This window comes from Pan troglodytes, chromosome 2 (assembly GCF_028858775.2).
Source record: "Pan troglodytes isolate AG18354 chromosome 2, NHGRI_mPanTro3-v2.0_pri, whole genome shotgun sequence".
Taxonomy (NCBI): Eukaryota; Metazoa; Chordata; class Mammalia; order Primates; family Hominidae; genus Pan; species Pan troglodytes.
Genome location: NC_086015.1, coordinates 37,162,811 through 37,184,560, shown reverse-complemented (window position 1 = coordinate 37,184,560; position 21,750 = coordinate 37,162,811). Strand labels below are relative to the sequence as shown.

The window sequence follows — 21,750 nt, the reverse complement described above, 5'->3', positions numbered from 1 at the left end:
GCCTTTCCAGAAGGGCATGGCCAGTGTGGCTTTCAGACTTGATAGAGACCCACGCAGCTGGTAGCTTCCTAGTGTGTGGCACGCATACCTGGTGGGTAGCAAAAGGTGAGGGAGTGGATGGTGTAGGAGGGTCCCTCAGCCACACGCCGACCAGGCTGTGTGTTCACAAGCAACATTCCAGGCTTAAGTGGTGGGGATGCAGTCTCTCACTTAAGCACAGGGACTTCTGTCTTGACCGTTCACTGAAATGGGCGAGGACTTATTTAACTGCCATTTTCTCCCCTCTGTGTATTGGTACTTCTCTAGCTCTGGTCCCTAGAGTTCAGGTCTGGTTCTGGCCATTTAGTCTTCCATAATCCTGTCAAAATCCACACATCTTCTTGGTTTCCATTCCCAGTTTGGTAGCAGGAAATGTCTGTCATGCCCTCTCTAATGTACTCAGAATCTAACTAAAATTGGTTGTTGCCCTAATTACAGAAAAGTCCTGATGCGGCCAGGCGCGGTGGCTCATGCCTGTAATCCCAGCACTTTGGGAGGCCGAGGAGGGAGGATTACTTGAGGTCAGGAGTTCAAGACCACCCTGGCCAACATGGAAAAACCCCATCTCTACTAAAAATACAAAAACTAGCTGGGCGTAGTGGCATTGCGCCTGTAGTCCCAGCTACTCGGGAGGCTGAGGCAGGAGAATTGCTTGAACCCGGGAGGCAGAGGTTGCAGTGAGCTGAGATCGTGCCACTGCACTGCAGCCTGGGTGATAGAGCGAGACTCTGTCTCAAAAAAAAAAGAAAGAAAGAAAAGAAAAGATGCCACAGGGCTATCTGCCGCCAAGTGTGAAGACAGGCTCAGAAAGGCCCACCCCTACCCTCAGTTCCATTGGTTCTGTTTGTTGCTTTCTGGGCTGCAGTATCAGGAAAGTGCTTGACCCCAAGCTGGACCTCCCTCCACCAGCCTTGCCACCTCTGAGTCCAATAGCAAATGTACAGCTTTTCTTTTTCCCTTCCCTGATCTGACACAGCCATGGAAACAAGACACATTGCCTAGTTAGGCATTGAGAACAAAGCTGTTATAAACCAAACACTCACTCCATGCTGTCTCTCTTCTGGGAGTTGTTTTTTGGGCCTGCTTTTTTAACAACTCTATTGGGTTAAATTTGCATACCATAAACTGTACTCATTTAAAGTATAAATTTGGCCAGGCGTGGTGGCTCATGCCTGTAATCCCAGCACTTTGGGAGGCCAAGGCGGGTGGATCACCTGAGGTCAGAAGTTCAAGACCAGCCTGGTCAACATGGTGAAACCGTCTCTACTAAATATACAAAAATTAGCCAGGCGTGGTGGCAGGCGCCTGTAATCCCAGCTACTCAGGAGGCTGAGGCAGGAGAATCACTTGAACCCAGGAGGCAGAGGTTGCAGTGAGCTGAGATTGCGCCATTGTGCTCCAGCCTGGGCGGCAAGAGCGAAACTTCGTTCCAGAAAAAAAAGTATAAATTTATCTGAACTGTCACAGGTGTATACACTCATGAAACCACCATTATAACTAAAATATAGAACACTTCCATCATTCCCAAGTTTCCTTGTGCCCCTTTCTACCATAGTTTTACACACTTCATCTCATTTAATCTTCACAAGTCTGGAATTCCGTAGAAATGTCGAGTACCAATTTATAGATGGGAACACTGAGGTACAGGAAGGTTCAGTGACTTGCCTGTGTCAGACACCAGAAAGAAGCAGAGCCGGGGTTTAAAACCAGGCATGTCTGGCCGGGTGCAGTGGCTCATGCCTGTAATCCCAGCACTTTGGGAGGCCAAAGCAAGCCAATTACTTGAGGCCAGGAGTTTGAGACCAGCCTGGCCAACATGGCCAAACCCTGTCTGTACTAAAAATACGAAAATTAGCCAGGTGTGGTGGCACATGCCTGTAGTCCCAGCTTCTTGGGAGGCTAAGGCACGGAAATCACTTGAACCCAGGAGGCGGAGGATACAGTGAGCCAAGATCACCCCACTGCACTCCAGCCTGGGCAACGGAGTGAGATTCTGTCTCAAAAAAATAAAAATAAAAAATAAAACCAGGCATATCCTGTCCTGATATCTGCATCATGCTATGTGCTGCCTCCAGGGCCCTGAGATGGGGAGGAGAACGAGGCCTCGGGGCAGCACACCTGCTCACTTGCAAACTAGCTGTCCCCTCAGTAAGTTCCTTTGCTCTTTTCTCATTTCTACAGGTATTATTTTGTTTTCTTAAATTAACTTCTATTTCTGTTTTTCTCCATCTTTTAGACTTAATTTCCTTCATAGAAGAAGGCATGAGACTGAAACTGAATTTAGAATTTCCTTGTCAGGAACAAAAATTGCCATATTTGTTCAGAGGTTTATTGAACCAGTGGTTATTTCTGGCTTGTCTGGTTGTCTTTTTTAAAATTACTATTTTTAAAGGCTGTGTAGCCAAGAACAGAGGGAAAAAAAAAGAGCGTACGTGTGGGGCTTCCAGAAAGGCAGCAAAGTAAAAAAAGATGGAAAGTAGCAGCCCTGGGAGAACCCCAGATACTGGGCTCTGGCCTGTCTCCTGCAGCCCCCAGCCACATCCCACTCTGATAAAATACACAAGCAGTGCACAAGCCAGCCTGCACTTTTGAGTCCTGACGTATGACTTTCTGTGCTCTTCTGTTTTCCAAAAGTAGCAGTTAAATATAAATGCACAGTGAATGACCTGCATTTTGCCAGGAGAAGCCACAAAGCTTACATTTCCTAGACTTGTTTGTCTAAAATCCGAAGGCCCCGTGTTGTGTTAGCACAGGTTTTCACAGAGAGGGTCGGGTGAGGGCAGAGCTAGAAGGATGGCTGAATGATCTGAGTCAGAGTGCAGACTCAGGAAAGCAGAGGGGAGGTGAGAGATACAGTACCTCCACAGGCAGAGAGCTGGGCTTCTCCATCTTGTGGGCAGAATGTGCTTGTTGGTTGAAATCTGGTGAATAACAAATGTTACTGTTCCCCATGGGGAGAAAAATAAGCTTTGGATACTTCTTCATAAGTAGGCTAATGGTAAACACTCATTCTTGTCTTCATTTGAGGTTTTGGGGAAACTGTGATATACTGACAACCTGTTTTTAAGTCAGGACCTTGACCTGCGAACCTGGGGAGACAGGAAGAGCTTAGTTTGGGGCCCTGGGCTTCTGCCCAGGGTTGCTGTAGCCTCAGGGAGCTCTGGAGGCAGAACCTTAGACACCCATACAGAGACACACACACATACACACACAATCACATGCACATCCATGCATACACAGACACACACACACGCATGCATGTGCACAAACAAACACACATAGCTCAGACTCTAAGCGTCCAGGTCAAGGCCACAGCCAGGGTGAGCTGACCTTTCCCAGATCCTTGCTCTAATATTAAATGCTAAGCCAGTGTTGCCTGCACACACAAAAAAGTGAGAGAGGAGAACATACTCATCTTCTGCCTGTGTTCCAGGTGCCTTTTGACTTTATGTTTTATATATATATTTATATATATATATTTTTTTGAGATGGAGTCTCGCTCTTGTTGCCCAGGCTGGAGTGCAGTGGTGTGATCTCGGCTCACTGCACCCTCCGCCTCCCGGGTTCAAGCTGTTCTTCTGCCTCAGCGTCCTGAGTACCTGGGATTACAGGCACGCACCACCACGCTCAGCTAATTTTTGTACTTTTAGTAGAGACAGGGTTTCGCCATGTTGGCCAGGCTGGTCTCGAACTCCTGACCTCAGGTGATCCACCTGCCTCGGCCTCCCAAAGTGCTGGGATTACAGGCATGAGCCACCAATATTTAAGCTCATGGGATGGGTAACACAGGAGGTTGAAGTTAGCAGACATTGATTATCCCCAATACTGGAACTCAAAAGTCATTTATCATTCTTTGCCTCTCTCATGAATCAAATGATGCCCTGGCTGTTGGACTTCCAGACTGCATCAAGCTTTGTAAAAACTGTAATTCACACCCACTAATTCATCTCTTCACTAATTTATTTATTTATTTATTCAGCAAACATTTATGGAGTGCCTACTATATGCCATACACCATGCTGTGGGCAAGGGGGATACAAAGGCAGGGGGGACATGCCCTTGTTCTCAGGAAGTTCCTGGGCTAGTGGGGAGTTGGGCAGGCTGTGCGGCGAGAGCAGGGTGGTGTGGTCAGTGCATGGTGACAGCAGTGAACTCTGTTCTGGATGGATGCTGTTCCCAGCATTCTGGTGAGTAACACATTAGTCCCAAACTGAGACCTTTTAGGGTTCAAGTGTCAAGCACCATCAAGATCTAAATTGGTTTTACCCTATCCGTATAAGAGCATGAAGTGTTTCTAAGGTATCTTTACCCAATCCCTATATCATATATACCTTCCATTTTACCAGTGAAAGCCCATTTCTAATATTTGTCATTGGTAGTTAATAGGTCACTAATTTTACCAATAGAAAGCTGTTTCAGATATTCAGGGTACTAATTAGCAAAGCAATGTTTTTGGTCAAGATACAAATAAAGAAGTACTTGTATTAGCCACATCTGGAGGATGATTTTTTCTGGTGGGAATGCTAACTGTCCGTCCCAGAGTGAATTCTTAATTGGAATACCAGCAGCAGCTGGGTTACAGCTTAACATAAGTAACACATGCACAATATTACACAGTGTGTTTTCCTTTTCTTTCCTTTTTTTTTTTTTTTTTTTGGAGATGGGGGTCTCACTCTGTCAACCAGGCTGCAGTGCAGTGGGTCTCACTATGTTGTCCAGGCTAGTCTTGAACTCCTGGGTTCAAGTGATCCTCCTATCTCGGGCTCCCGAAGTGCCAGGATTGTAGGCATGAGCCACTGCACCTGGGCACACAGTATATTGTTCTTGAGATAGCACAGACATCTTAAGATGAATGAATGCCTACTGTTGATATAAAATTGAATGACATCTTAACAAAGTACAATATTGTTGAATTACATTTTCTGTCCCTCAAAGATTATAGCCATTGTTCTTTTTTCTTCTACCGCTGAACATGATGAGGTGAAATTTTAGGCAAGCCTGATTTAATTTTGTTCTTGCATAGGATTTGCCTTTTCTTCCTGAATATCAGTTGAATTATTTCTTCATCCTTGGCATTCAGCAGCCAAATACTGTTGACAGTTTTTCGTGGTACATGGTGTCCACTTTTGATTGTCTATTTATATTTTTACTTAAGAGTAAGATAAATACAGAACATTTCAAAAATCAAATATTATAGAGTTCAGTGAATTATCATACCATAAACTCACCCATGTAATCGGCACCCAGGTCAAGAAGCAGACCATCACCAGCCATCCAGAAACACTCCTGGTGCTCCCTTTCAGTCCCAGCCTCCCTTACAGTAACCACTATCCACACTACTTACACCATAAATTACATTCGCCCACCTCACTTGAATTTTATTTAAGTGGAAGCATACATTATGTACTCTTGTGTATGGCTTCCTTTGCCCAACATTATGTCTGTGAGACACATACATGTTGCTCTGTGAGCTGTTCATTCTTTTTCTTTGCTTTGGAGTATTCCATTCTACTGTTAGGATTATTTTTCATTGTTTCATGTTTGGGGCTATTATAAGGACATTCTTGCACAGGTCTTTTGGTGACCATGTTACATGTATTCCTCTAGAGTTTTGCATTTTCTAGAATTTTGTCTATCTAATTTAGAGTTGAATTGCTGGATCATACGTCTGTGTGTGTATGTGTGTGTGTGTTCAACTTTAGTAGATAATACCCAACAAGATAATGCCCAAATGGTTGTAACAATTTATGCTCTGAAGAGCAATGTATAAGAGTTCTGGGAGCCTTACCTCCCCACCAACAATTGGTATTGTCAGTCTTGTAAATTTTTAGCCATATTGATGGGTATGTTGTGATACCACTTAATTTGAGTTTCCCTGATTAATGATGTTAAGCACCTTTTCATATGTTTTCTGGCTATTAGAATACCTCACTTGTGAAGTGCCTATTCAATTCTCCTGCCCATTTTTCTACTGGGCTGTCTATTTTATATTTATTTGTAGGAGTCCTTTATATTATTCTGGATACCAGAACTTTCAAGGTTATTTATGTTGCAAATGTCTTCTGTTAGGTAAGTTGCCTTTTCATGTTCTTCATAGTATCCTTCATAAATAGAATTTTAATGTAGTATAACTTATTAATCCTTCCCTTTTTAAAAAAATTGTGATAAAAACCACATAACATAAAATTTACCATCTTAACCATCTTCAAGTGTGCAGATAAGTAGTGTTAAGAATATTCACATTGTTATGAAACAGATCTCCCTAACTTTTTCATCATGTAAATCTGAAACTTTATACTCATTAAATAAAACTTCTTCTTTTTCTCCTTTCCCTCAGCCCTTGGTAACCACCATTCTACTTTCTGTTTCTATAAATGTGACTACTATCAAAGCCTCATGTAAGTGGAATCACACTGTATTAGGTTTATTTTTGTGACTGGCTTTATATAAAGGAAACTATATATTTGTATCTATATATCTTTTTTTTTCTTTGAGACAGAGTCTTGCTCTGTCGCCCAGGCTGGAGTGCTGTGGCAAGATCTTGGCTCACTGCAACCTCCACCTCCTGGGTTCAAGTGATTCTCCTGTCTCAGCCTCCTGAGCAGCTGGGATTACAGGCAGTTGCAACCACACCCGGGTAATTTTTTGTTTTTGTTTTTGTTTTTTGAGACGGAGTCTTGCTCTGTCACCCAGGCTGGAGTGCAGTGGTGCGATCTCGGCTCACTGCAAGCTCCGCCTCCCGGGTTCACACCATTCTCCTGCCTCAGCCTCCCAAGTAGCTGGGACTACAGGTGCTTGCCACCATGCCCGGCTAATTTTTTGTATTTTGTTTAGTACAGATGGGGCTTCACTGTGTTAGCCAGGATGGTCTCGATCTCCTGACCTCGTGATCCGCCCACCTCAGCCTCCCAAAGTGCTGGGATTACAGGCATGAGCCACCGCACCTGGCCATTTTTTATAGTTTTTTAGTAGAGACACGGTTTCACCATGTTGGCAGGCTGCTCTAGAACTCCTGACCTCAAGTGATCCACTCACCTTGGCCTCCCAAAGTGCTGGGATTATAAGCATGAGCCACCACGCCTGGCCCAGCCTATATATTTTTAAAAGAAAGAAAAAGGTGTATTTTAAAAATCAGGTTAAGGAAGTTTCCTCATATTCCTAATTTCTAAGGGTTTTTATCTTGTTGACTTTGTCAGATGCTTTTCTAAAACTCCTTTTTTTCAAATATCAAACCAATGATAAATTCCTGGGATAAATCTAACTAGGTATAATGTATTATTCTTTTAATATATTAACTTTTAATATGTACTTAATATATTAAAGCTTAACCCAGCTTACCGACATTAACTTATTGCTGGATTCAGTTTGCCAACATTTTATATGGGACTTTTGCATCTATGTTCAGTGAGATTGGTCTGCAGTATTTCCTTTTTATTATGTCCTTGCCAGGTTTTGGTACCAAGGTTACACTGTATATATAAAATAAATTGGGAAGTATTTCCTCTTTCTCTTTTGTCTGGAAGAGTTTGTATAAGATTGGAATTATCCTCTTAAACATTTGATGGAATTCATTGGTGAATCCACCTGTGCCTAGAGTTTTGTGTATGTGGAGAGATTCAGTTTTGTTAATGATATATAAAATTTTTCTATTTCCTCTTGTGTCACTTTTGGTAAGTTGTATTTCTCTAGAAATTTTTCTATTTCATCAGAATTTTTAGTTTCCTGGACATAATTTTTTTTTTTTTTTTTTTTTTGAGATGGAGTTTTGCTCTCGTTGCCCAGGCTGGAGTGCAATGGCACCATCTCAGGTCACCGCAGCCTCTGCCTCCCAGGTTCAGATTACAGGCATGTGCCACCACGCCCTGCTAATTTTGTATTTTTAGTAGAGATAGGGTTTCACCGTGTTGGCCAGGCTGATCTCAAACTCCTGACCTCAGGTGATCCACCCACCCCAGCCTCCCAAAGTTCTGGGATTACAGGCGCAAGCCACCATGCCCAGCCAGCTTCCTGGATATAAATTTTTATCATGAAGTCCTGCTATTGTATTTTCTAATACCTGAAACATCTGTGATGATGCCTTTTTTATTCCTAATGTTTTTCATTTGCATCTTCTCTAAATTCTTCTTAATTAGTCTTGCTAGGAGTTTATCAACGTTACTCGTCTTTTCAAAGAATTAACTTTTGACTATGTCGATTTTCTGTATTGTGTGTTTGTTTTTTATTTATTTCTCCTCTTTTAAAAATTTCCTTCTTCTATTTATTTGTTTTTAACTTAATTTTCTTTACCCAGCTTCGGGAAATCAATGTGATTTTTCAGCCTTTCTTCTTTTCTCACATAGATATTTAAAGGTATAACTTCCCCCGAGCTCAGCTTTTGCTGTTTCCCACAAGTTTTGATATGTCATATTTCCATTATCATTCAGTTAGAATGTTTTCTGATTTCCACTGTAATTTCTTCCTTGACCCATGAGTTATTTAGACATGTTTTGTTTAATTTCTATACATAGGGGAATTTTTAAGTAATTTTTTGTCTAAGTTAATCTCGCTATGACCAGAAAATGTATGTATGATTCAGTCCTTTAAAGTTTGTTGATACTTCTTTTATGGTCTATTTTGTAAAAATTATTCTATGTGCACTTGAAAAGAACATTTATTCTATAGTTGTTGGATGTCATCTACGCATTTCAAAGAAGTCATATTTATTAAATGTGTTGTTCAAATCTATATTCTTACCTTTTTTCTATTTGTTATAATTATTAATGATAGAGATGTTGAAAATATCTCACTATGATCATGGATTTATCAGTGTCTTCTTTTAGTTCATGTCTGTTAGATTCCTATATTTTGAGGCTATATTATTAAGTATATACAATTTTAAAATTTGATATCTTCCAGGTGAATTGAAACATTTATCTTTATGAAAGAGCCTTCTTTATCTCTACTAAGTATTTTTTGCCTTAAAGTCTTTTTTGCTGGTTAGCCTCTTCGTGACTTTTTTAAATTCTTTTACTTTCAACTCATCTGTGTACTTATATTTAAAGTGTGTCTCTTATAAATACCAGGTACATGGGTTCTGTTTCTTTATACAAGCTGACACCTTTTGTCTTTTAATAGTAGCATTAATCCATTTTACATTTAACCATCGGTAGATTTGGTTTTAAAATTACTGTCGTTTTTGTTTTCTCTCTTTCCTATTTGTCCTTTATTCCTTTTTCTCTGCTTTCCTGCCTTCTTTTGAAGCAATTAAGCATTTTTTACTTATTATGTTTACCCCTTCTATTACCTTCGAATAGTCTTTTACTCTCCTTTCAGTGGTTACTCTAGAAATTATAACAGGCACCCTTGACATATAGAAGTTTAATATTAATTAATAGTTACACCATTTCCTGGCTAATTTAAAGCCATCAAACACTTTGACTCCATTTACCTCCTCCCAGCTTCTATGCTATTGTCAAATGTTCTGAATGAATATTATGTGTGTGTGTATATGTTGTTGTTTTATGCAGTCAACATTCACTTGGCTCTGCCTCCATATTTACTATTTCATTGTTCTTTCCTTCCTGCATCTCTGAGCTTCCATCTATGACATTTTCATAGAGTAAGAAATTCCATATTGGCAGTTCTTTTCTTCTAACATTTTGAATATTTTATCACATTGTCTTCCGGCTTTTATTGTTTCTTTTGAAAAGTCACCTCTCAATCTTATTGTTGCTTTATCAAACATTATATATTTGCTTTCACAGGTTGCTTTTATGTTCTTCTGTCTTTGGTTTTTAGCAGTTTTAATTTGGTATGGCTGTAGGCAATTTATGTGAATTTATTCTGCTTGAGGTTTGTAGTGATTCTTGAATATGTCTCTTCTGTCGTTTTTTTCTGGTTTTATAAAATTCTCAGTCTGCTGTGTTCTTTGAAGTTTCTAACTGATATTTTAGTTCTGTCATGATGCTACATTGGTCCTGAATTTGATGCCTGAAGTTCATAACCACCCTTTTCATAACATTCTGTTATTTTACACATTACCTTTGAGCTTTGTTTTATTGCACTCACTTTCTTATTAAGTTTTGTGTTGTGAAACAGTCCTTTAATCCAGAAGAGGGAATGGTGGCCGTAAGGGGACAAGTCAGCTGAAGTAGTATGTTGCCCAGGCTGGAGTGCAGTGGCACGTCATGGCCCACTGCAGCCTCAATCTCCTGGGCTCAAGTGATCCTCCTGCCTCAGCCTGCCGAGTAGCTAGGACTACAGGTGTGTGCCACCACACCCAATTTTTTTTTTTTTTTTAAGAGATGAAGTCTCACTTTGTTGCTGAGGCTGGTCTCACTCCTGGCCTCAAATGATCCCCCTGCCTCAGATATTTTACTTGTTTGTTTATTTGTTTGTTTTTAATATATCTGGGCGTGACTGGGCATGGTGACTCATGCTTGTAATCTCAGCACTGTGGGAGACTGAGGTGGGAGGATTGCTTGAGACCAGAAGTTCAAGACAAGCCTGGGCAACATAGTGAGACGCTGTCTCTGCAAAACATAAAACAATTTTTTAAAATCTGGGTTCTGCTTTTTCCTCAGAAATGTTTTAAATGTTCTATATCAAAGTTTCCTTCCCTTGCACAATGTGAAGTCTTGCCATTTCAGATTCTGTCAGGAAGAAGCAGCCCTCCTGGTTACTGGTCTGGTTCTCTCCATCCACTTTGCGTCTCTCTAGGATTTGCTGACTCCCAGGACCATTTCTGAAGGGTGAGGGTGGGTTAGGAGCTAAGCCAGGTCACGCTTGTCCAATCTTCTTTAGAACCCTCTGTTTCTCCCTTTGGTAACTAGTTTCTGAAATTCATTGCAATATATTATTCCCTTTTCGTGAGGTTGCTGTTGGTAAAATGTTTTTGCTGATGTTTAGTATAGTTTCCTCATTTTTAGAAATTCACATTCAGTAAGCCCAGTTTTATGTTTGTGTTTGTGTGTGTGTGTGTATGGGTGTGTTTGGTGGCGTTTCCCCATTTTGGTAGCTATGGGGGAGGGAAAAATATACGATACAGTTTCAACTGGAACACTTAGATATTTTCAAGTGTAGCCTGTAATGCACCCTGCTCATAAGGCAATTTTGGCCTGTATCCCCAGTACATATTCAAGTGGTCTGGAACATAAGTGATGAGGTAGAAGAAGGAGGAAGAAGAGCAGAGGGACGGGCAGCCAAAAGCAAGAACAAAAAGGCAGGGAGCACTGGGGCAGATGGAAGTGAAATATGGGGTGTGGGTGTAAGAGACAGGGAAGAAGCCGGAGCAGAGGTTACAGCGAGACTTGTCAGGGCCACAGATACTCTGAGGTGCTGGAAGATTTTGAGTATCCCTACAGTCACACTTCTTTTTAGCTGTTGGTTATTTGGGTAGAATTCTGCTTTCCCGTGGACAGTATCAGTCTTGGTATCTGCAGAGGTGACAAGATGGTGGTCCATGAGGACAGTGAGGAAACACTTCGACTCACCACCCACCTTGACACCGACAGCCTGCCGGCTTTCCCATCACCTAGGACTGCCTTTGGCAAAGCTCTGTGCAAATGTTGGTCCCTTTCATCATGCTGACTGAGTTCAGCACAAACAGCTTGTTTACTCCCAACAGTCAGTGAGCTAAAGTTGATGACCTGAAAGAAAATGAATGCACTCTCCGGATTCGTGCAAGCAAGAACAGGAAATGACAAAAATACCATGGAATAAAATAGAATCTGGGGTTCTTCACGGTTCGATGTCTTGGGGCTGCAATGAGGCAACAAAAAATATTCCCTAGTAAAATGACATGTGGAAAGAGGCCTTAAGGTATAGCTGGTGCATGAAGTGATGGCCTATGCTTTCGAGTGGGTGGAAGCTTCTTTAGGAAAAATGATCTTGGAGAGTTACTGCTTCCTACCTTACCCCCTCTTGAAAGGGGGCCGGGTTCTGGCTGAGAACAGGGATATTCATCCTCAACAGCAGAACCTCTAGGAGACAACTGGCAAAGGTGTATTGTTTCACAAAGATAATTTCTTCTGCAGTACCGCAGAATATGTTCTTTTCTTTAATTAAGAACAAATTGGTTGGGGCAGATTTGGGGCAAAAATGACTGGTCAGACATGTGGAATGCCAAGTTTCTTTGCATTAGGAGCAAGCTTTGATGGAGCGGGGTCACCATTCTGCTTGAAATCGACTAGCAGTGGGGAGGGAGTTCTACTAGGCTACCCTTTGAAATTGATAGGGATGTGGGCACCAAGGAGAGGCTGGGATGAGAAGAGATGCTCTCACCAGCCAGGCTGTGGCAGCGATTTGCTCACCAGTGTGTGAGGGTGTGTGTTGTGTGCACGTATGTGGTGCACACCTGTGTGTGTTTGTATTCAATTGGTCCTTCAACAATGGCATCTTTTCAGAGGGTCTTCGGGGTGTTATGAGAGACTATGGGTACAAGTAATTCATTCCGTGTAATTTAGAAGTGGGCCTATAGTCCTCTTGTGTTTTGGGAGACTGTGCTCCTGGAAACTGATCCCAGTGCTGAACAGTTTTAAGGTAGGGATGAAGAGAAGCTTGGGATCTGAGCTGTTGCAGACTTTTCCTCATTTTCCTTCCAGAACCATTTATTCTTTCACTCACTCAAGAATACCTATAAGAATACCTATAGTAGATAAGCACTGTTCTACTTTAGGGACACAATGCCTTGGGGCCTGCCCCCCAAGCAGCTCATTGCTAGTGTGTTAGTTAGCTTTTTCTGCATAATAGACCATCCCCAAAAACTTAGTGGCATGAAACAACAATTTATTCTGCTCCAGTTCTTTGAGTCAGCAGTTTGGGCTGGGCTCACTCAGGTGAATGTGGTCGGCCACAGCTGGCTAATCTAGGGTGGCCTCAGTTGGGACGTTTACCTCTCCTTCATGGGGTCTTTTATCCTTCAGCATCCAGGTTTGTTCACATGGCAGCTGGCAGGGCTCCAAGGCAGAGAGCAAAAGCATGCAACACTTTCATTGCGTTCAGTAGGTCAAAACAAGGGACAAGGTCAGCCCAGATTCTAGAGATGAAAAAATGGGCCCCATCTTTTCATAGGAAGAGGTGCAAAGTCACATTGCAAAAGGACTTGATGCAGGGAAAAGTGGAGATTTGTGGCCATTATTGCAGTCTGTCTTCCACAGCCAGTAAGTACACACATGTGCACAAGCAATCTAACCACCTTATCCTGAGGTCAAAGATATAAGTCATGACTTTCTTAAATCTCAGTGTGACTTGTCTGTATGTTTTGGGTAAATTGTAGTGAAAAGTTCTGTCATAGTGGCATTCATTTCATTTTGTTGTTTTTTGAAGGAAGGACGGTACTTTAATGCAAAACCTAACGCTCATTCAGAATGTTGGGTGAAAATGTATGCACACAAAATCTTTGAAGTTCAACCCTATAGGATGAAAGACCATGAGATTCTGTCCCGTATGCTCTAAGGGGGGAGGGAGTATTTATCCTGTTCACCAGTGATCCCAAACTCTAGCACATAGTCAGCACTCAGTGAGGTCTGTTGAATGAAGGAGTGGGTTGATGCAGGATTTGAAATGAGGATATAACAGGGAATGTGAAGGGCCTGACTGAGCCCTGGGAGCCTGTATGTGAATTCTACAAGGCTCATAAGAATGGTCCAGCTATCTGATATGTTTTTTGTGGGAGGTTTTATGAACAGGACCCAATGGGGTGTGATTGGGCTGTCCTTTTCTAAGCATAAAACACACATGCATTTGATATTTGTCAGTGATGTTTGCTCTTCATCCACTGTTTCCCTTTTCTGACTGAGGACACATGTAAAGTGAATGGGCTTACGTGTCAGGAGCAGATCAGAAAAGATTGTTAATTTTTATTTATAACTCTGTCAGTCATTAAATAAGCAAGATACAGAGTCTTATTCTCTAACAGCCTTTAGAAATAAGCCAGATACCCACTAATCTAGTTTCAGAGCCCAGGAATGCACCACATGACACCTCAGCATTCCATCTAGACCTTGGCTCTGGAGCTCTGTGCATTTTGTTCTTCCGAAGTTGAAAGTTAAGTGGGAGAAGCAGTCTGTTTTAATAATTTAAGTGTATCTTCCAGTAGGACTTGGCTTTCAAAGACCATTGAGAGAGGGGAAGCTCAAAGGGCTGCTGCTGTCTTCTGAGGACACCAGCTTCTTGAGCTTTCCTGACCAGTTGATTCCCCTCTCGTTGGGCTGTCCTTACATTCTGGTCTCCTAGTTGTGGGGCTCTACTGCTTCTTATTCAGTTGAATTCAGAATACTTTACAGCATCATCTCATGACTTGGAAGTTTTACAAAGAGCAAATCAGTGTTTTAAAAGATGCATTTGGGGGCCGGGCGCGGTGACTCATGCCTGTAATCCCAGCACTTTGGGAGGCCGAGATGGGCGGATCACAAGGTCAGGAATTTGACACCAGCCTGGCCAACATGGTGAAACCCTGTCTCTACTGAAAATACAAAAATTACTGGGCGTGGTGGTGTGCACCTGTAATCCCAGCTACTCAGGAGGCCGAGGCAGGAGAATCGCTTGAACCCGGGAGGCGGAGGTTGCAGTGAGCCTAGATTGCATCATTGCACTCCAGCCTAGGAGACAGAGCGAGACTCTCTCTCAAAAAAAAAAAAAAAAAAAAAGATGCATTTTTGAACTTAATTATAAAATACATACAAATCATAAGGCAACAAACCAATGAATTATCAAGAATAAACACTGATATTTAGGCCTTGATACAGGTGAAGAAATCGAATATTGCCAGCACCCTAGAAGTCCTGTTTGTACCATACCCAGTCATCACCCCTTCTCTCCTACCCAAGTGTAACCACTATCCTGAGTTCTGACATCCATAGATTAATTCTGCCTGTTTTTAAACTTTATATAAATAGAATCAACACAGAGTGTGCACTTTTGTGCCTGGCTCAACGTTATGGCCATGCAATTCATCTATTTTGTTGTGGGAAGCAGTGGTTGGTTCATGTTTATTGATGTACAGATTTGCATTGAGTATACCATAACTGATGTACCAGTTAATGGACATTTGAATTGCTTCCAGTTTTTTACTATTATGAACATTCTTAGGCGTGTCTTTTGGTACCCATATGCACACATTACTGTTAAGTGTATATTTAGGAGTGGAATTGCTGTGTCATGGAGCATCCATATGTTCAATTTTAGTAGAGATGCCCAGTTTTCCATCGTGGTTGCTCCAGTTCACACTCCCACTAACAGTGCTGTATATCCTAGTTAACATTTGATATTGTCGGTCTGTTTAATTTTAGCCATTCTGGTGCTATGCAATGGTATCTCATTATGACTATAATTAACATTTCTCTCTTACTAGTGAGGTTGAGCATCTTTCCACATGTTTAATGACTAATCTGATATCTTTCTGGTGATGTCCCAAGTCAAGTATCTTGCCAATTTTTCTATGGTTTGTCTATCTACTTAGTATAGATTTGTGGGAGTCCTTTTTAAATTCTGGATACAAGCCCTTTGGAGGTTATATGTGTTGCAGATAGCTTCTCTAACTCTGCCTTGCATTTTAACTCTCTTTGTGGTAGCTTTTAATGAACAGAGGATCTTAATTTTAATGTAATCCAGTTATCTGTCCTTGTGCCAATACCATAGCCTTAAAAGGTAATGCAGTTTTATAGTAAATCTTGAAATGTTTTGCATATGTCTTCTGGCTTTTTCTTTTTCAATATCGCCTTGTCTATTCTTACATTGCATTTCCATAAACTTCCATCCATTGCATTTCCATAAACTTTTAACATTCAGTTAATGTCTGAGATTTTTATTGGAATTGTATTAGATCTGTATAGATCAATTTGGACAGAATTGCCAACTTAATGATCTTGAGCCTTCTACTACATGATCATGGTCTATTCCTCCATTCATTTAAGTCTTCTTTAATTTTGCTTAGCAATGTCTTATATCATTCCATGTAGAAGTCTTGAACATCTTTTTGTTAGATTTATTCCTATGTGTTTGGTTTTTTTAATGTTATTGTAAATAGCATCCTTTTAAATTTTAATTTTCTGTTTATTGACAATATTTAGAAATACAATTGATGTTTATATTTACTGTAGACCTAGTATCCCTAATAAACTCACGTTTTTTGTTGTTGTTGTTTTTGTTGTTGTTGTTTTTGAGTCTCACTCTATCACCCAGGCTGGAGTGCAGTGGTACGATCTTGGCTCACTGCAACGTCCGCCTTCCGGGTTCAAGCGATTCTCATGTCTCATCCTCCTGAGTAGCTGGGATTACAGGCATGTGCCACCATGCCTGTCTATTTTTTTGTATTTTATTAGAGATGGGCGTTCGCCATGTTGGCCAGGCTGGTCTCGAACTCCTGGCTTCAAGTGATCCACCTGCCTGGGCCTCCCAAAGTGCTGGGATTACAAGTGTGAGCCACCATGCCCGGCCTAAGCTCAGATGTTAATTTTAGTTACTTGTAATATTCATATGTAGATTATTTGGGTTTATCTATGATACACAGTCATATCATCTGTGAATAATAACAGTATTATTTATTCTGTCCCAGCCTTTATGCTTTTAATTTCCTTTTCTTGTGTTCTATACTGGCTCTGTGCCTTTGGAGCTAATGAGGATTTTCCCTCTTTTCTTCCAGATGAGGCTGAGGCACACATTGACTATGAAGATAACTTCCCTGATGACAGATCTATGTCATTCAGAGAGCTCATGGAGGATTCCCGGACAGAGGCAGACGAGGACAGGGGTCAGGGAGACTCCTCTGAGGAGGCTCCAAAACAGGACCGTCTGGTCTCCATTTCTGTGGGGAGAGAAAACATAGCCTGGGATAAAGCCTTTGTGCCAACCACAGGCTTGCCTGGTGGTGGGAGCAGTGTCCCCGCAGATTCACCAGGATCACGGCTGCTCCAGAAGCACTTGTTCTGGTTTCCTGCTGAGGCTTTCCACAAGCCTGGGTTGGAAAAGGAGGTGGATGATGACACCAAAAAGCAGTTTTCTGCTGGAGACAACCACAGTGGTGTAAAATTGGTCCCAGGTGAACCTGAAACCAAGGTGATCTACGGCAACACTGATGGTCCCTCAGGGCCATTTGTGGGCAAGAATGACAGCAAGGCAGGAGATCCAGTCGTGAGCAGCAGTGATGAGTCCTGGTTAGATGGCTACCCTGTGACAGATGGGGCTTGGAGGAAGACAGAGGCAGAAGAGGAAGAAGATGGGGACAGAGGGGATGGGTCAGTAGGACTGGATGAAAATGTCCTAGTTACTCCTGATCAGCCCATTCTTGTGGAAGTTAAGAAGCCCAAGAGTAGCACCCTCACACCAAGCGAGGGCATGACCCATAGTTCAGTTCTTCCATCTCAAATGCTAGATGTGGAAGCTTTGGCGCTCAGACCCGTGAATGCTTCCGAGACTGAGGGCATTGGGGATGGTGACTTGACGAAGTACCAGTCAACTCTACCCTGGAGATTCATCACAGAGGAATCTCCCATGGCCACCGTGCCCTATGAGCTCACCAGCTCCACCCTGGAGATATTAACAGTGAACACTGTCAAGCAGACACCTAACCACATCCCCTTAACGATCATGGCAACCACCCAGCCTCCAGTAGAAACCACTGTTCCTGAGATCCAGGATAGCTTCCCATACCTGCTGTCTGAAGACTTCTTTGGACAGGAAGGCCCCGGGCCAGGTGCAAGTGAGGAGCTTCATCCCACCTTGGAGTCGTGTGTGGGGGACGGATGTCCTGGCCTCAGCAGAGGCCCTGTGATCGCCACCATTGTCACCGTCCTGTGCCTACTGCTGCTCCTGGCAGGTGTGGGGATGGTGTGGGGCTACCGCAAGTGCCAGCACAAGAGCTCCGTGTACAAGCTGAATGTTGGCCAGCGGCAGGCTCGGCACTACCACCAGCAGATCGAGATGGAGAAGGTCTAGGCACCTTTGGAGTGGGTTCTCCCAAAGCCACTTGGGAGGAAAATAACTGTGACACATCACACGATAATTCACTAGAGCATGACGCAGGTGGACTGGGGCTCATCATTTTTTCCTCAGCCCTTTGTTTTATAGGCTGAGAAGTGTCTCTGGAGCACCTGGGAGGGCAAGGAGGCTTTGGTGGCATCATCACTCATGTCAATGTCTCCTCCACCATCTGCCCTGGAATTGACTACACTAATCCCAGACCTGTGCTTGGGCCCTGTTTCCAGTGTGAGGTCAAAAATCGCCTCTTCCTTCATCACAGTATTATCTTTTTTTTTTTTGGAGACAGGCTCATGCTGTTGCCCAGGCTGGAGTGCAGTGTCCCGATCTGAGCTCACTGCAACCTCCGCCTCCCAAGTTCAAGCAATTCTCCTGCCTCAGCCTCCCAAGTAGGTGGGATTACAGGCATGCACCACCATGCCCAGCTAATTTTTTTATATTTTTAGTAGAGATGGAGTTTCACCATGTTGGCCAGGCTGGTCAAGAACTCCTGACCTCAAGTGATCTGCCCTCCTTAGCCTCCCAAAGTGCTAGGATTCCAGGTGTGAGCCACATCACAGTATTACCTTTTTGAAGAAAGAAAATCACCAGCTTCATGCCCTGAAATTTTATAAATAGTCATGATAAACCAAGTGTATGAGAGCAGTATTATCTAGGACATGGATATTGAATTATTGGGAGAGGAATATGGAAGAATAATGGGTTGTTTCCTTTTAATGTTGTGATGTTGCTGAGGGCAGATGAACCAAGAGCCAGGACACAGTCTAGAAGCTTTGAGGTTTCTTTTTTCGTTGTTTCTTGAAATTAGAATTTAAGACTGACATTTTGTTGGGGGAGGTGAGGAGTGAAGAAACACACATCCCCCTCTGTTCCCTCCATTCTGTGGGACAGCCTGTCATTTATTTTATTTTATTTTCAATCTTTCATGGTTAAGGATTTGCCATTATTTTTTAAAAACAAAGTTAGCTTTGTACCAGTAAGTACCATTTCCCCTCAGAAGCAGTGGCCTAGTTGTCCTTGACCAGTCTGTGCCTAGGAATGTCTTGGAATTTTTGCCAGGACTAACAAAACTCAGTCCTTGGTTTCCTCTCTCAGGATTAACCATTTCTCTGAACTCCAGTAAGAGAGAATGACACGGGAGAAAAAAAAAAAGAAATGTTTTCAGAGGGCCGAACACCAGGATATCAAGTATGGGCACATACTTGATGGAGAAGCAGAAGAATCTGTGAAAGAATATGAAATGATCTGTGCTGATCTGTTCTCTAGTGTGGAAACTGGGAGCTCTGTGGAAACAGAATCCATCCTGTCTGTTGGGTAACCCATTTCATAGCATCTAAATCATCTTACGGTGGCTCAGCGAGGATGGTTTATGGCAGTGGTTCTCAAAGTGTGGTCCTCAGACCAGTAGCATCAGCGTCACCTGGGAATTTGCTGGAGATGCAAATTCTCTAGTCCCACCCTGGACTCAGGAAACAGGAACCCTGGGAGTAGGGCCAAGTTCTGTTTATAACAAGCCCTCCAGGTGATTTTGATATGCACTCAAGTTTGAGAGCCTGTTGGTTTATAATAATCTCAAATGTGAACTTCGAGGCCAGCTGAAGCCCTAAAGGCACAGATGAGTATGCGGTGTGTGTTGTGTGGAAGTCAGGCATGGCTGTGTGCAGCTGAGGTGGCATTTGAAGCTGCCTAAATGCCACCTGCAATAGTCTCCTGTATGTTGGCACAGAAATGAAACATGTTATATTTTTCTAATATGAATCACCTTCTTAGAAATAGTTATCAGTGGTAAAAGGTGACGAATGCAACACATTTATTTTGAGACACCATAGCAGTCTAAGTGTTTTTGTGTGGTAGAGGGAAATCCTGATCTTTTTTATGATTGAAAAATTGTTGGTGGTGTTTTACCTAAGGAAAAAAAACATTCGCAACATGTTTTCTACCCTGCCACCTCTTTTCAGCAAGCTTTGGAAAAGTAATAGGCGAAGTAGCTGTAAAGAGAGGCAGCATAATCAAAGATCTTATTCCCCATAGTTGGGTAAAATAAAGCCTGAAGGTACCAACTAGAATACCTGTGCATCAGACGAAGTCAAGAACAATAGGAATAAAATGCTTTCTGCATGTAGCCAAAGCAAAACATAATAGAATAAAAGCCAGAGACTGTATATATTTATAAATTAGATCCTAATCTACTGCAAGATAACTTTTCTATTTTTAACTATATAAAATAACCTCTGTCTCAGCATTGGGACTGTGTTAGCAACTATTATTGTGGAATAACCCAGAACATTGGATTTATACCAACAAATAAATAGGCAATATTAATACAGTGTATTAATAAATTTATTACAAATTATTAATACAGGTAAATGTTTTATTTGTAGACATGGACTGTGAAATAAAGCCAACACATCAGTTTTTAAGTTCTTATTGGTGTGGTATCCTCTAAATTAATGTTATAGAATCTAAAAATGCATGTTGAAAGGGAATGATTAAAACAATGTAAATCTAAATTGTATGTCATGCATGCTTTGAGAATGGTGAATGTTTAATGCTCATGAAAATTGGGGGAGGGGTTTCTATTAACACAAAGCTTCTGAGATATTTAAAATAAATAATTATTGCCCCAACAGTTGCTGAATGTATTTTATTTCTAGGCTACTGCACCATGGTTTAAAAAAAAAAAAATTCTCGCTGGTCACAGTGGCTCACACTGGTAATCCCAGCACTTTGGGAGGCTGAGGTAGGCAGATCACTTGAGGTCATGAGTTTGAGACCAGCCTGGTCAACATGGTGAAACCTTTTCTGTACTAAAAATACAAAAATTAGCCGGGCGTGATAGCATGCTTGTGGTACCAGCTACCCAGGAGGATCAGGCAGGAGAATTGCTTGAACCCGGGAGGCAGAGGTTGCAGTGAGCTGAGATCATGCCACTGCACTCCAGCGTGGGGGACAGAGCAAGGCTCCATTCCAAAAAAAAAAATCTCTAGTAATCTTGAAAATAATGTCTTAATACTTGCTATATCTAAGATCTAAGACTGCCCTTTCTAAACCTAACTCTCAGTTATGTTACCTCCTGCAGCAGGATTTTAGGGAAGTTGGTGGCACTCTTGTCCCCCCTCCCTCCCTACTTCCCTCTTCCTTGCCCCAACCAGAGACCACTTACTTCATTGCAACGAAACACCCAGGACCTCGCTATTCAAAGTGTGGCTCCTGCCCCAGCAGCACAGGCACTGCGAGCTTGTTAGAAGTACAGAATCTCAGGCCCCACCCCAGGACTGCTGAATCAGGATCTGCATCTAACAGGATGCCCAGGTGGTGGGCATGAATGGTAAAGCTTGAGAAGCACTGGCCTAAGAGAGAACTGATTATCCCCTTTCTCCTAACTCACAGGACACTCAAAGGAGTAATTAGAGGGTTAGCTGAAGGGACTGTTCACAAAGGTGTGGGGAGAGTTAGGGGAACCATCAAGGGATGGTGGGGACCTGTTATGGAACCCAACAAGAGCTCAGCAATAGGAAAGGCCCTGCAGGACAAGGGCTCTGGCCTCAAAGAGAATGCAGCCAGTGTCCAACTGTGGCCTGGAGGAAGCAAAGATTTTAAGGAACCAGACCTTGTCTCACCCTGCCATCTCTTGTTGGCATGTCCCAGTGGCAACTGGAAATCAGAGGGTGAAGAAGCCCAGGCAATGGAACCATAGAGGTCAGGCTTCTGGGACACCGGGCATGTTGGAGGGGCATGTTGGAAGAGATACGGAAG

The 21,750-nt window shown here is 42.4% G+C and overlaps 1 protein-coding gene across 2 annotated transcripts in view; it reads left to right on the top strand.

The window, feature by feature from the left end:
• The window catches only part of SUSD5 (sushi domain containing 5), a 65,080-nt gene extending 44,457 nt beyond the window's left edge, over positions 1-20,623 (top strand). For both annotated transcript variants that reach the window (XM_009445078.4, XM_016940641.3), the window contains one exon: positions 16,661-20,623. In XM_009445078.4, coding sequence (XP_009443353.4) covers positions 16,661-17,952 — 1,292 coding nt within the window. In that variant the 3' untranslated portion in view covers positions 17,953-20,623. The remainder of the gene's footprint in view (positions 1-16,660) is intronic.
• Positions 20,624-21,750: the final 1,127 nt, after the last annotated feature.